General features: G+C 41.0%; 1 protein-coding gene across 4 annotated transcripts in view; it reads right to left on the bottom strand.

Moving 5' to 3' along the window:
* ctnnd2a (catenin (cadherin-associated protein), delta 2a) overlaps window positions 1–16,453 on the bottom strand; it is a 223,842-nt gene that overhangs the window by 92,838 nt on the left and 114,551 nt on the right. For all 4 annotated transcript variants that reach the window (XM_079576430.1, XM_079576428.1, XM_079576429.1 and 1 more), the window contains exon 12: window positions 9,019–9,322. In XM_079576430.1, the coding sequence (XP_079432556.1) occupies window positions 9,019–9,322 (304 nt within the window). The remainder of the gene's footprint in view (window positions 1–9,018; window positions 9,323–16,453) is intronic.

Raw genomic sequence — 16,453 nt, 5'->3', positions numbered from 1 at the left:
TTCTTTTTGAGTCTCTGCTGGGTCACTTTCTAACAGCGAGCGCAGCATGGACGTGCTAGGTGAATTGGTCACACTAAATTGCACATAATGAATGAAAATAAAGAGTGCAGAGTTGTGAGTGTATCTCTGTCAGTGTCAGGGCCTGTGACCAAAAAGCTATTGTCCAGAGTGCTCTCAATCAAACACACAGCCACTTTAGTCTTTTGCTACTCCCAAAGAGACCAAGCAAAAGAAGATGAATTTCTATTTAGTACGTAACTAATTTTTGTTGACACAGGCTCAATCGTTGAACATTCACCCCATTCCACACTTGACCTGGCAATGCTGAAAACACTTTAGGCTGATGGCTTGTTGGGGGCAGTAATATGAATATAATTGCCTAAACTGCTGAGGTGGGCACCAGAATGAGAGGCCAGATCAAATGGTTATTTCTTCAGTGTACACAAAGGTAATCTTCCCACTTTCATTCAAAACACAGCTTCTTTAGCAAATTAACTGGAGTGTTACACAAGGTCTCGATCAGGGCAATTGGCGGAGCAAATATTCATAAATTAGTTCTGGATCTTGTCACACATGAACTCTTCTGGGCACAAAACTGAAACTTTTGGATGATTTAAATTTTTCAAAAACTAAAACAATGGATTGTGGTATTTTGCAAATCATGGAATTAATAAACTAAACATATAAAGCCCCCTTGAGCTCTCATTTAGTAGAGTACTAAGTTGGTATCTATTCAATTAAGACCATTAAAACTGATTTTTAAGATTAGTTTTGTGAATTAGTATCTTGTAAAAGCAGGCATCTGTGGAAAAATCAATCAATGTGCATCTAATTATAAAGCCTTTTTCTCTACAAATGTAAAATATTATGGAGTTTACAGAAGACAGCATAGGAACAACAGACAAATGTTAAAATCATGTATTTTCCTCCCCTACATGTTCCAGCCATGTCCTAACATGTAGAATGACCCCAGGCCTCTTCACCACAACTGCCTCTAAAATCCTGCACTGTCACACAAGTTGTCACTTCGGGTCCGAAGTGCCGTCATGCACACGCTTAATATAGAAGGTGCAGTTACACGGATGACCTGAGGTGGTAATAGTGAGTATATAATGGCTAACTTGCATCTAGCCCCTTCAAGGTTTGAAGGTATCTGGAAAACCATCAAAAGCCTGCAGACAAAGGTCATTTTACAAATATAAAGTGCCCCAGCACTCCAGTGATGAGACTGAACCTTTCTCCATCTCTCACTGAAAGAGCAGCTCTGCTTGTACAAGATGTCAGGTTTGTCATTCGAGTGATTTTTATTAAGACATAATAAATATAGTATATTTCACTTAAAAACACCATGACCATACACTGTTGACAGTTTTTTAGTATCTGAGAGTCAAAACGGCATCACTCTCAAACTTTTGATGCAAAAACAACATTAAATCAATATGGGGGCAGCAGAGGGACAGAAGGGGAGAGTTCAACTTCTTACCAGAATACAAAATGTGAGGTCGTAAAAAGGTAATGGTTAAAGTCCATAGTTTTTGCGCTCTGTGGAGGAGAGAACTGATATGAACCAAGGCTGTGTTGCTTCAAGTCTGACTTAGCAGAATGGTGAAGTTGGGTGAAGTGACGCGTAGGACGCAGAGGAGATATACAGTAATTCTGCTGCTGTGACATTTTCACATAATCCCTCCCAAATGCAGCCGGTGTCAGAAGACAGAGTGGCAGAGTGAGTCGGTGGGAGGAGGAAAGATGGAAAGTATCTATAGCTACACTTCTGTTGAGTGTGAAGAGGATAAAAAACATATATTTTCTGAACAGATTATGTGTATTGTCTATGAGTGAGCACACAGTTTGACGGACGATGATCAAAGTGTGGCAGTAATGACCATTCAAACAATATTGCAGTGACTAGATCAAAGCTAGATAGATCAAGTTAGAAGATCATAACTGCTCCACACAATGAGCAGCATACTGTATTATACATACAATAAAACAGGCAGGGGCTTCCCCGCAGTCCTGACTGTTTAGCAGCCGATCTCTGTAAATAAAGTGGTTATAATAAATACTATTGAGCCACAGGAAAACTGCAGTCTTGCCCCCAATTGTCTGCACTTTTCTGTCTACAGACTTCAAAGACAAAGAGAAGATCACGCTGCAAAAAACAAAGAAGCTACGCTGCGTTACCATTCAAGGTCACACAGATAGGCCACCTCAGAAAAGGAAAATAACTACAATGGGCAATTTAACCAGATGATGGCCAGGACACAAGTGTGTGCGCGCACACGCAAGCTGCACACGTACACACACAGCTGTGCCTCAGGGCCAAGGTTCTGGCAATGCATCATTACCCCCCCTTCGAGGTGATTCCATATCCCAGCATGCATTTCTCATGTGGAGAGGAAATTACCCCTGGGCCATGCTGAGAGCCAATAGAGTGTGTCCTCTCTGCACTATCTGTATCTTACTTTTCCCTTCCTTTCTTTTCCGTTAAACCTGTCACTCTCTGTGCCACTCCACTGAGGCGCTCGGCCAAGTGTCACTCCAGAGCTGCTCTCTGGGTCACGCGGATTTAACCTTTTCAGCTGCCAACCGTTTTTTAAACTTATCATACACCTATTTCAAAAAATACCATAGTCATTCTGCATAACCACAAGAAGACACAATATATTGCAAAAACACAAATGTCCTCCATCTGACTGAGTTTTACAAATGTTTAGCTAAGACAGTCAAAAACAAATAGTAAATAATGTAAATAAGTTCAGTTTTTGGCATAATTTGATACTAAATAAATACAAATATATGATTTATCTCTGTATAATTTGTGATCTTTTCGGTGTAATTATAGAAGAACACATTTTTGATTGTTCTTGCAACACCTGTTACTGAGTAGCTCTCCATGGTGCTAAAATAATGGAGCTTTATTGGACTTTAAGTCGCTGTCCTTGGTGCTGAAATACTATATACTACACTTGCTGCATTGGAACAAAATGTCTTCGTGACACTTTCGGATTGTTACAATTACTGTATATAAAAAAGGCAGTGCACCTTAATAGGCTGAAATATGGTATTTTCAAGAAATGTGATATTTGCTCGAAGACTGCTGGAAGTTAAGGACACAGCACTGTATAAGGCACAGAAGCCAACTCACTATAAAATTCAAGATATGGGACCTATTCAGTGGCCACAGCTGAACTGAGCTGAGAGACACTCTACTTTAAACATTGAGGAAACATAATGTGTTTTCGGTTTACTGCATAATACTCCCTGGGCGCGGTATTGAAAAGCAAATACAACCGTTGTGGATTTGTCTAACCTCAATTTGAAGGAACGCTGAATCTCCTTACTGAATACAATTCCAAGGTCCCGCGTCCAACACTTTTTATTTCCATGTTAAGCAGGCGTCCTGTGCCCGTGTCACACATAAACCATACACAGAGGAACAGACGACATATGGTTTCTTCTTCTCTGTCACACGCGCCCGCACACAGATCTACAGACGCATGTGTCCGACTGACAAGAGCAATCAGCGAGTAATCGCATTCACGCTCCGTGTTTATTTAACGCTAGCAAAATGACATGCCATTGTCCTCTGTGTGACAAGGCATTAGCTCTCTTTATCTCGTATCAATGCTGGCCACGCCGCCCGTGCACACATCCAACATATATAAAGCAATTCACACAAGAGTCACCCCTGACCACAGCAGAATTCTATAAATAGAGACAACACACACGACAATGACCTGCCACGCCGAATAAAATCATCTCAAGGTAATGTACACATGAGTTAATGTCCTGCTTTTTTGACATGTGCAAATATGAAAGGCTACATGCTATTTGCTTTTGTCCAGTCGGCAAACATATTAGCTTTACATTTACATATCTCAGTGTCATAAAGGTTCAGGAGTGCAGTGAAGGTGGAAATACGTTCATCATAATTAGCAGATTGAACTCCTCTAACACTATTGAATTCTGCAGTTCTGTACTTGGGCAGGGAACCCCTAACTGCGGTCAAAGAACAACACCTACTGTAATATTACCAGTAATTTACTAAAGCCCATAATAAAGTCAATCCTGGTTGAAATTGAGAAAGTGGAGTCAAGAAAGGAATTTTACTTAAAACATTATCATATCAAAATGCATACTCCACCACACTAGAAAGCAGATGATTTAGTGCGGCGAGTCCAGATGAGAAAAGCTGATACCCAAGATTAGTTTTAGATTAATAGTTTAAAGTGTAATAACTGCTCTGTATAAATAGATTTTAAAAGATGTATAAGCAGTGACATAATAAAGACAAAGTTTGATTCAGTCTCATTATAAAGTGCTGGGAACCATATTTTATGCTGATTGTTTGATGAGACACCCCCACACTTGAAGCAATACTGCCGCCTTGTTTTGCAATCTCAACTTCTTTTTTTTAACTTACAAGCTGCCAATCCTCATTTGTGTGAACTGTTGCCGCTAACTCCCGCTTTCACACGCTGTTTCTTTCCCAACGTTCTCCCGACTCAGCCGAAGCTTTGAAACAATAATAGTTGTTCCCTCAGCCCTCGCTCCCTAACTCCCTCTCTCCCTTTGCTCCTGTTCACTCCTGTATTTCCCTGTGTCCTGCCTCACAAAGCTCCATATGTTTTGCATACCTCAGCGGCTTGTTCCTTCTTAGTCCTGCTCTGTAATGGATGCTTCCTATTCCCTATACAAATGTTTTTTTAGTACTCGTCCAATCTCGTTTTATTTGTTTTTTTGCGCCATGGGTCTCTCCTTATCAGGTCCAATTGTACTAGCTCTGAAAGTATATTGCTTTAATATCGGGGAACATAACGTGCATCCTTGTTTAGACAACTTTTTGTTCAGTATTGCTAATTCAACAAGATTTACATCCTTATAGTAAATGTTTAAACCTTATAATAATGCCCAAAACATAGCATTCAGTAATGTATAAGTCAACATTTAATATGGTTTATACCCTTTCCCCTCAGTGGTAGTAATAGTCAACAGTTTGATCATTTTCTTAAACTGGATGATCTTCTGTATGCTGGTTTTGTCAGACCTCATGTATTGGAGATCAAGAGGGAACACCAGGTGTCTTGGGTGATTTGACGTGAGTGCTTGGTGGTTGGAGGGGCTGATGGCGCGGATTAGCAGCCATGTTTATGTCGACTGTTTAATGTCTTAGGACACAGCGACAGTATGTGCTCCGGCAGAACCGGCTGACTCTATGTTCCACTATATAACAAATACAGCAAGTTCAGTTTCAGGGGGGAAAAAATAGATCATACATAAACGGTACTTTCACTACATCTTCAAACAAGATGGGGTTTAAGTTGGGTGAGCCACCTTGATTCTTGTACTGGAGTAGCCTTAAAAGGGAGATATTTCAGAGTTACCATATAGGCTTTTCTTTCACTTCTCCTCTTTTAACATCTTCTTATCTTGACCTCTGTCCCAGACGCTACATTATTCCCACAGCTAACTCCTTTAATCTCCCATCCTTCTCCCCATCCCGCCTGATATTCCACACAGCTCATTTGCCTCCATTTCCATCCCCCCCCCCCCACCCCCCCACCCCCCTCTGCCTAATCTCCCTTTCAATACTTCTTTATTCCCATCCATTAGCTACCATTGAGTTTTCTACTTTGTAAGGCCATGCTCACGTTAGCTTTAACGGCACCTACTAAATTTCTAACTACACAGTCATCTAAACAAAACAACCGCAGTCAGAGACACAGTGTGGACATATTGAACAATGTGCTGACAGCTCAGGCTTCCACACACATACACACAAACACACTCCTCCACCCTCATTCAAGTATTCCTTGCGTCTAATAGCTGCTAACTCGTTTAGCACTTCATGTTAGCTCAGCTAGATCCAATTACACTATAGGAGAGAGAGAGAGTGCAGCTTGAGTAGGAGGGCATTTAACCTTGTGGCAAAGGGAATTGTAGCGCATACGCAAGAGATAATTCTGTGACATCAGGCAGAGAGTATCCTGGATATTTCAGAATCACTCAGCAATGCGACGAAGTAAGTAAAGCCATGCTAATTTACTTCAGCCAGTCCTAAACCTGTATATCAATACATGTATCATTTGTTGTACTATACAGCAAGTTTAATATTTTGAAAAGGTCTGCTGATATTAACAAATGAAAGAAAAATTATGCCATAGATTAAAATGCAAAGCAAAAGCATGTACTGTGTAATAATGAATCAAATAGAAAACATTTTCACACAGTTTTTACATCTCACTTCCTTCCACCAAACCCCTGCCCCGAAAATCGAATTGCTCATGAAAAACTTCAAAGATTTTAATTCAATAAGTTCCCATTAAAATCTGCAGGGGGCTACCAAAAAAGAGAGTTTGAAACAGTTAACATAGAATGAAACGATTTGACACAAAAAATATCACTTACAACTTAATCAGTGATAATTCATGTTACGTCAGGGGCCTTGGTTTTGTTTGGGAACTTTTCAAAAGCCTGTTGGTGTGATGCGATACTGACACAAGCAGAAACAACAGTGTAAGTATTTGAGCAAGATTGACAAAGGCAGATAAGATTTTGAAGTAGTCCTCTGTCCAGGGTTGTGCAGACTTGAAAAGCTTTTATGCCATGGATAACTCCAACACAACTGAGCGCTTACACAAACAACACTGGCTAAGGCCAAATTGTGGTGTCTAGATGACAGTAATTCCAATATAATTTTAGGGCAGTGTTCCCATGCCTGGATTGGCCAGAATCAAAAGTTTAAACCAGCGACTGATGATGCCAAGTTTGGAAGCTTATTTTGAGACCACAACTTGAAGAGATTGGAGTTATATTGGTCGCAGTACATGTACTTTTTTCATGAATATAGTAATCTACTTTTCACAGAGACGGACAATGATTGGCATAAAGACACTTCAAACGTGAAACAGCAAAGGCATAATGAAATGTGCAGTATTTATACATAAAGTTATTTCTCTACCACAAGGAAACACTCTGCACCGCAGCACAATTCTTGGCCTGTCAATCAGACTTACCAGGACCTCTTTAGTATTTACTTTACACAACTTACTACACACACTGAACACTGAATATTTTAGGCTATATTTTCATCATTTACAAGATTTGTTTTATTATCTATTGCCATTGTTCAAATGTTTCAAGTGATTGACAGATGCTACTGGGACTGGATCCATGCAAGTCTGTCTCTGCTTTATTGAAGGAATAATACATCAAACGTCTTGTGAAATATATATGAATAAAGAGTGAAGACTGCGCTCTTGTTAATTGCTGAGAAACGAGGACAGAGTGATCTCAGAGCAGTAGGACACTTCTTAAAACACACAGCGTGACATTATGAGGGTGGTATTGAGCTTCAGAGCACTTTCAGCTTCTCTTTTGAACACAGTGGGTAAACAACAAGACAAACACAATCTTTGCTTATTTTTGTGAAAAAGAATGTGAAGTTCCCAGACAAATACTTCACTTCCAGGTATGCAGACAGATTACTCCCTGTAAATCATAATTATGATATAAACAACATTAAAGAACCAACTTTGCCTTAAAAAAAAAAACGCAGCTTAATTACTGCGCTTCTTATTGAAGTTCTGGGTGTTATGTTTGTTGACTTGAGCAGACAGATTTTGACATTGTCAGAAATAGATAAGTTAATGGGCCAATGCAAAAATGATTAGCTGAGATTTTGTTAAGGATTCTGTTTGGAGCAGGGCTGCACAATATAATGCCAAATTATTGCTAAAGGGATATTTCAGGATTTTTGACACAGGGCCTCATTTCCTAGTTATCCAGAGTGCTGTTGATTTCTGGAGCTTATTATTATTATTTTTTAATTCATGCAGTCCTAATATTTGAAGAGTTTAGTGGTGTTCGGCTAGCACTAGGCTAGCACATGTCTATGGGAACTCGTAGCCTGCATTAAAAACCTCTTCAAAATCGGGTAGTCCTCCAAACGTTGCCATATCTGATTTGTAGAAAGCTCCTTTGTGAATTCCACGTGTAGTAATGCCGGCCGCAGGTAAACAAACCATTGTAGATCCAGCAACCTAGCAGATCACTCTGCCGCTGCGTAGCTTACAACCAGGAAGCTGATGCTGCTCAAATATAAGTTATTTTAAATGCGAAATGGTTATATTAAAAAAATAATTCAGTCAACACAGGCATTTATATCGGTAGTCTTGAGTTATAAGTGATTTGCCTCAGGTGCACTGTGCTTGGGTCAGACTGTTTTTAATGCAGGCTACTAGTTACCATAGGCATGCGTTAGCCTAGCACCACTAAACACTCTTCAAATAAGGACTGCATGAATCAAAAAAAAAATATATATATATATCTCCATAAATCAACAACACTCCAGATAACTAGGTAATGAGGCCCTATGTCAAAAATCCCGAAATATCCCAATAATATATAAGGTTAATTTGACTAACATTTATGGTTTTGTTTTTTTTCTTAATTTGCTTCAATTCCAACCCTGTTTTGTTCCTGGCTGTGTCTTGGTTTTAAACTTCAAGCGTAAATTAATGAAACATACATGTGTTGAAATGGTTAAGTATAATATGCCAATAATATTGTTAACGTGTTACTGACGATGATTATCAAATATTGCTTTTTTTCCCCTCATATCATATAGCACTATAATATGGGGCAAAGCTGCAAGCCATTAAATAAACCAAGGGGTGGTTCTTGTCTCCCCTATCTTAAAGTTAGTGCACTAACTTTAAGTCAGTGCACTATCGATGGTATTACCAGAGAGGCAGTGCTTGGAGTAACCATATAAAAACACGGAAAGGCCTGACAACTCAAAAATCATAAAAAACATAGTCCACAGACACACTCTCGAGATTTCTTTCACCAATAATCAAACGCCGACAGCAAAGATAGTCCCAAACTTGCACACCATGCATGTTTCGATCGAGCAGGGCACGCACGTTGCCTCTGCTGAGGCCCGTAGCCACACATCGATGTTCAGACACCACCTCGCATACATACAACCACCACATCCACAGCCTTTGATCCTACCTGGGGTCTTTTTGGATGGAGTCGATAGAAGGCGAGCGCTGTAGGCTTCCCTCGGGCGGCAGAGCTGGCCCCGATTTGCTGTAGGGCGATTCCACCACGGAGGGGCAGTACTGGAGGGTGCGGTACGGGTCCGCCACGTAGGGGTCCGAGCCATACACGTCCCCGCTGCTCGCACTGGAGGTGTAGCCCGGTCCGACGGTGGCGTAGTTGTTGGTCCCGCCGCGGCCGTAGTTCCCCGACGCGTTGCCATGACTCGCCGTGCGCTGCAAGGGGGCGGAGTCCACACCACCGGGAGAGGAAGGAGCTGGGGCCGGAAAGTAGGGACAGAGGACATAGCGTAAGGCTGGGTCATGCACGCGCTGGGTATAGTCTGAGGGTGGATAGACGGATGCATGGAAAGAGTTAAAAAAGGGCAAGAGAGGAGAGAGAAAGAGGATGGAAGACTGTAAACAGATTATTTGGCAAAGCTGAGTGTTTCCATTTAAATACTACAAGTTAATGGCACTGTGCCCAGAATAAACAGTAACAGGAGTCATTAAAGAAAGGATTGTGCAATAAAAGGTTCAAATACACCTAATGTGTTTTGTTTAGTCATCCTATAGAGTTTAGATAAAAACTTTAAAACACAAAGTTGTAAAAGGGTTGAAGTTTATTTGTAAATGGGTCAATGACAATAAATAAACAAGGTACAGTCGAAGAAACAAGTTTGAGATGTAAAGGATGTGACTTTAAAGATTGAACGTCTGGCAGCTTCATTGTCTGACAGACAGGGCAATTTCCTTTGGCAGAAATCCATAATGTCTAATTATACAACATCTCCAAATGTGCACAACAGCCATTAATAATGTTTAACTCATGTTTACGCTTTTAATATCGCAGTATACAGTTGGTAAGGAAGATATCAAGCGAGCTCATCTTTGTTTTTTATGTAAATTGATTTGGGATTCGTTGGAGGGTATCAGCTGCCTGCAGGGCCACTGTAGCTGTCACCTTCCTCCCCATTGTGTCTTAGCTGTGGATCGGTGATATATCAAGGTGTTAATGCGAGTCCTGGGTGCTCGTGGCTCGGGCTGTAAAAACTCACAGACAGCCGGTGTGTGTGTGTGTGTGTGTGTGTGTGTGTGTGTGTGTGAGGTGGGTGTTTCTCATCTGTCATTATCTGGCCAGAAAACACAAGTACACACGTGCAAACACAACATAAATATGCACTTAGTGGGACACAGAGATAAATCACTGCCTTTAAATCAATACAGTGGGATTGACCACGGCTTTCAAACCGGCCAATAAAATCCTTATTTCACAAAGGGGTTTTAAACAGGGAAAGCCAACAGCACAACCAAGACTGTGTGTGCATTTTATAACAGTCGCACAAGAGGGACCACATTGACGCATTTTATAAGCCCCCACATAGATAGGTACGAAATTAGCAATGGAAAACAGTAGGCGGAGGAGTGTCTCATTGCTATGTGATCAACAAACTTGCTCTTTAGTGCCGTCTTGAGCGGTGGCATTTACTTGACCTTCACAACCTTTTTGTTAATCCTCCTGTTTCCTCTTCTGCAGCCTAAACCTACACACCTTTCAAAGTGGACGCATCATGCACAAATGTGGCTTGGAAACATCCTTTAGTTGTATATTGTATAACTTAAAATAATGTCTGTGCATGAAAAATGACAATGTGTGAGTGAGGACTGTTTGGGTCAGAATTTAGAATTGGTCCGGACCGCCCTCTACAGGCAGCAGTGGGAATGAGAAACACACAAACAGAAAATAGAAGATTTGATTGTTAGACTATGGCATTTTCAGCAGAGAATGGCTGCAGTGATGATGTATGGACTTCTAAAATGTAAAGGACAGGTCTCGGTTCTATAAATGTGCAAAAAAAAAAAAAAAAGAAGTCAAAAAAAGCGCCCATCCATGGATTCATTTTCTTAAGCTTTATCCGGGGCCGGGTCGCGGAGACAGCAGTTTGAGCAGAGACGCCCAGACTTCCCTATCCACGCACACTTCCTCCAGCTCTTCTGGGGGGATCCCGAGGCGCTCCCAAGCCAGCGTAGAGATATAGCTGGCTTTTTAGCATCCTTTTGAAAAATCACTTTCAACAGTCACCCATGTGTAGAATTGGGAGAAAATGCATAAGGAAAGTAAGGAATGACTTCAGACGTGAAATGCTACTCCAGGTATGTTTTGTCGGGTGAACAATGTCATAACATGGTTAAAAGCTCAAACTTTCCATGATACGTCCCCTTGAACGGAGCACGGCAGATTGAACCAATTACTAACAACTAGTTTTAATGCCGCCATTTAAATTCTTCTCACCAACTCAGATAAACTTCATTAGTCAGCCCAGCGCCGTAAACTTCATTAGTCAGGCCACCAGAGGCGTGGAGGAACCTCTTCAGATGATGTAACCGAAATTAGCATATTTTTATTTCTGCACACGCAAATCAGGTTAATAAAAAACGCACTGCCAGCCAGCCAGAAAAACACTCGAACTTCTCCGTCATGCAATGCCCATGAGGTTTTTTAAAACGCCGTGTGCTCGCTCTCGTATCAATGCCCCAAATTTGACATAGATACAAAGAATTAGACAGGCCTAGAAATAGAGAACGGGGCTCTTAGAAAACAAGAAAGCCTAAAAAAACTAGAGCATTACAAAACACGGGGCTACAGCGAGAGTCACAAGGAGAGTTCTCATCAAATGCTGTCTGTGGCATGTGTGTCTTTGTTATGTTTCATTAGCAAAAAAAAGGCTTTTTGGCTAATACTGCCGATGCCACTGTGCACTCACCGAAGGACTTGAAACTGAATAGGACAAATGTTTTTAAAGCAAGGAGGTCATTAGAAAATGCACTTTCAATTATTCTTCACGAGCTAGTGTGGGCAGTGTTCTAGCACTGGGGTAACACAATGCTAGCTGATTATAACTCAAAAAGGTCCAGCAGAATGGCAATCTCTATATTAATTTTCATTGTGGTGCTTTGTATTCAGACCCTTGCACCTCCATTTCTGTCTTCATTCATTTCTTCCTCATCTCGGCTCCTTATATTTTGCCCCTACCTTAACCAAATGGAGCGCTGCTGAATTTATCATTTGCTAATGGTGTGCTCTGACTGATGACTTGACCTTTGGGGCCAATATTGCCTGGCAAAAATCATTGTGAATGTGCCTGCTTGTATTATGTATGTGTATGTGTGTAGAACTGTGTGTGCTTCAGTTTGTGCATTTGTTGCGGCACCCCAGTATTAGCACTTTGATCAGACATAATCCAGATTGACGACTGCAGCCAGCAAACAGTAATGGATCTTTGGAAAATATATATTTTTTTAAACAAAAGTGCAACTTTTTTTCCTGTGCAAAGATACCTGTGCCAATTCATGAAATTTTAAACAAATCATCAAAAGCGCCAACAAAGCCATGCATGGACGAGTTGCGTCTCTTGCACCGAGCGCTCTGGTGGTGGTGGCGTGAAATTGTGTTTGAGGGAGTAGAGTAAACAGTCAGGTGTGTCTTTGTACTCCCTGGCTTTGGTGCACAGTAAACAAATCGCGGCTGCGTTCCTGCTGCCAGATTAGCGAAGGGAAGGAAAAGTCATTTGACACAGTGATAGCTCCGCAATTAGCTGGCTAGCTGAGGGGTCGGCTAGCCCAGAGATTATGCTTTGCTTCTTATTATGAGGAAAATGGAGATCATAAACGAAAGCATATGTTTAAAAAGACAGTATAAATCCTATCGTTTTGAGGAGGATTATCTTTCAGTGTGCTCCACCTTAAGCTCATAGTTGATGGGAAAGGCTCCAGCCACAAAATCCCCTAAACTGGACTTACTGGGAGAAAATGAGTGAAATTTGATTTCCAAGTGCAGTGCCGCAGCCAAATTGTTCTTCTGGATCAGAGTAGACCACTTTATGCCATATTAAATCTGATGAGATGATTGGGGCAACTCTCGGATAACCAGCACTGCCCAGTAATTTCCTGAAATCTGGCCGCTATCATCATCGCCATCATCTTGTGCTCTGTGCCCTGCTTTGGCCTCAGAAGTTTACCGCTGCCATCCAGCCTCACATTGTTTTATCTTTGCCGCTCTTCCAATCACTTCTCCTTTGTCTCTGTCAGTCCTGTTCCCTTTATCATGGCCTTGGCCTTTTCCTTCCTTCCAAGACTTCATTACACCTCCCTCCACATGTGTCTCTCTCTGTCTCTCTGCGCATCCATCTTTTTTGTCCACCTCTTCTTTTGAAACGCTCCCTTTTCAATCGCCTCTCTCTCTCTCTCTTTTTTTTTTTTTGGCCCCTCATCCATTCATTTCATGTTTCTCCCCTCTGACTCGTTCCCAGTGTATTCGTCTGTCTCTCTCCCTCGCTCCCTCTTATTGTGGTTGTAGTCGACTATGCGATCAGAGTTGAGGACATGTCCTTTCTCTCGACACGCTTGGGTGCGCAGCGCGATTACACAAAACCCCTTTAGTACATTCGCTCGCAAACACAAACACACACCAGTGTATGCACAACGCGGATTTCTTAGGCGGCGGAATGACTGACACAGACATGCTTTGGCTGTGAGACTTCTTTTCTCTTCTAAGGTCATACGAAATCGTGCAACCTTGCCCGGAGCTGCCACGGATGAAGCCCAGACACACATAACATGCGGTTTTAGGATGTGGAGGAGAAGGATTACTTTCTGTTTATCCCAGAGAGAGCCTCCTGGCCAACACACGCTGCTCTTGATGTTCCTGAGCTGGAAGGAGTGGATAGCGAGCGCGCAATGAAAACACACACAGTTTTAGGATCAAATACAAACACATGGACTGATGCATTCTGGGTGCTGCAGGACCTTTGTCTCCGCGAGCCAAGGTGCTGTGTCTTTACGTCACTTTTGCCGCAAAGGGAAATCTGGACTAAGTGTTCACGCTGCCAAAGAACAATCCAGAATGTCAATAACAACTTAATTGCTTTTCATATTATCGATGGATGGTCACCCACAACTTACACTGTTATTATATGAAGAGAGTCAGTGCCATGTATTCCTGTACATACACAACTATATTTGGTTTCAAATGAACAGTTATACAATTTTAAATTAGTAATGAAAAGCGGTAGGTAATTTACATCAGTTGGGGAGGTTTAGAAAGGATGCTAGAAACCATTGGGAGGTTGGGAACCGCCCGAAAGGGGGATTGCAGATATGCAGAGAAATGTCTAAAGGTGCAGGAAACACTACCATTTCAGTTTATTTGTTGTATTTAAATACTTGCTGGCCATATTTCTTTCATGCATTTGTCTGAGCTGCGTTTCTGGACTGACTCGGACAGACTCCAACACACAAAAGGAGAACAAAAGAAAAAAAAGGTTGGGGACCAGTGATTAAGATTCTATAATATATTTTTGACCTTTCCTATGGGGGATGTTTTTGCATATAACTTCCCAGCATATTTCAAATAAATTTAGACAAACCGGAAAAAACATGATCATTATACAATATTTTTGGTGGAACACATTTTTTAACTATAACCTGCATGTTTGGTTGTTAATAAAGTATATGTTCACACAAGAAAAGCCAGAAATATAAATCTGAGCCTATTTTCTAAAATACCCCAGTACAAATGACAACTTTTGTATATGATGTAAAACTCCAGTACGACTGAGAGCTTACACAAACAAAAAGAAGAGACTTTATAATCTACAGTGTGTCTTGTGAAGATCCACAATACCAACATGCAATTAAATCTTCAGTTACAACAGCGGGGAATAGAAATGACATGCTATTCCGCAAGAAAAGGGTTTTTATACAGTGGGCGGTGTAAGAGCCCACTGTATACAAATTGAAAGCTTTTACCAGTTATCTTCAGTTATTGTGAATTAACCACAAATTGACTGAAACATGGCATTATTTCATCCTCAATAAAAAAATATGTATTCAAGGCGATGCGTTTATCTTGCGTTGGGAAAAAGTAATGAACACAGTATAGCACCAACACATACAGCCGTCATCAACTGTCTAATGAATAAAACATGCTTTAAACTGAGGATATGAATGTTTGCTTTTCACATTGGGTAAACACTGCCAATAGTGAGCTTGTGGTTTCAAATTTATCAGTGTGATCTCTGAGGACAAAACAAATGAACGCTTCTTTCTGGAGTTATGAATTCATTATTGCTGATAAAACAACACATGCAAATGATATCAACTGGGACAGCATGGGAAAAGCATGAGAGCGTATATTCCTCTGCGTTTCCCTATGTGTGTGTTTAATGTTTATTGTGTGAGCGGGGGGCCGGGGTCTCGCTGGCACAAAGCTAACTTAAACCTGCATTTTGGAACTGCCATATGTTTTCACAGGGGAGGCCATTTGTGCTGATGTCTAAAGTAAGTCGTTTTGAACCAGTAATTACAGTTTTCCAGGGCTTCAGCAAAACCAGCATTAAATACAAAGCGCGTATAAGCCAAAATACTAGAGGAGGTGACGTCTTACAGAGAGCAGGATAATATTTTAAGCCGAACTGAAGTTTCTTAACCAGAGTACATCTAAGGAGCATGGTGAGAGCTTTTTCGTAGATCCCTTTTCAGCCATAATAGTCATCAAATTATTTAAGTTTATATGATATTTTGTAAATATTTCCTGATTATTACAAATCAGATATTTATTGAACTGATAAAAACTGTGACTACAAAAACATTTTACATGGTGTAAAAGTTTGTTGTAGTTGTTGACGGATATCAACCAGAGAGAGCCCTACACGTTGGGTTGACCACTAGTTAAAGCAGAACTAATTCCTCTATAGGCCATAAGTGTCACTGCATGTTGTTGGTTTTTTTACACATTAATTCCATTAAAGTCCGTGAGAGTAAATACTACGCTGACAGAAAAGACAAAGCGAGAGAGGGATATTGTACATTGTGCCACACCTTCTTTTTTTCTTTTATTACATTCATTATGTCTTCTTGAGTAATAAACTAGGTAGAAACAAACAAAGCTGTTCAAATACCTTACGCGTTTCGATGGACAAGGAACTACTTCGTCTTTGTTTGTGCCACGCCCCAATTACACAATGGAGATATTTTTTTTCACTCAAACTTGGCTGTAAATACTGTTTGAGTGGCGCTAGCCCGCACTTAGCTTTACCCGTTAGCCTGTTAGCTTCTTCTTTGTGATTCTATTAGTGTGTATTGCGCCTCCGACCTGGAGGCAGGGAGTTGCAATTATGGTTTTCTGGCCAGAGACACCAGGGGAGATGAAACACCCCCCAATCATCCCATTAACACTTGTATTACCCCGAGAGTGACTACGAAAAGGATTTATAAGGTAAACATGTTACTTTGTTCTGCTTTAGAGCTAAATGACTAAATTCTGAAGATTATGAACTTGTATGGTATGGCATGTCCACAAACATGCCCAAGCAGCTTATGGTGATGACCCATGATCAGTCGATTTTGTA

The sequence above is a fragment of the Gobius niger genome (assembly GCF_951799975.1).
Source record: "Gobius niger genome assembly, chromosome: 18".
In the NCBI taxonomy this organism is placed as follows: domain Eukaryota; kingdom Metazoa; phylum Chordata; class Actinopteri; order Gobiiformes; family Gobiidae; genus Gobius; species Gobius niger.
Note: the sequence above shows the minus strand (reverse complement) of the source record. Positions and strands in the feature narration are given on the sequence as shown.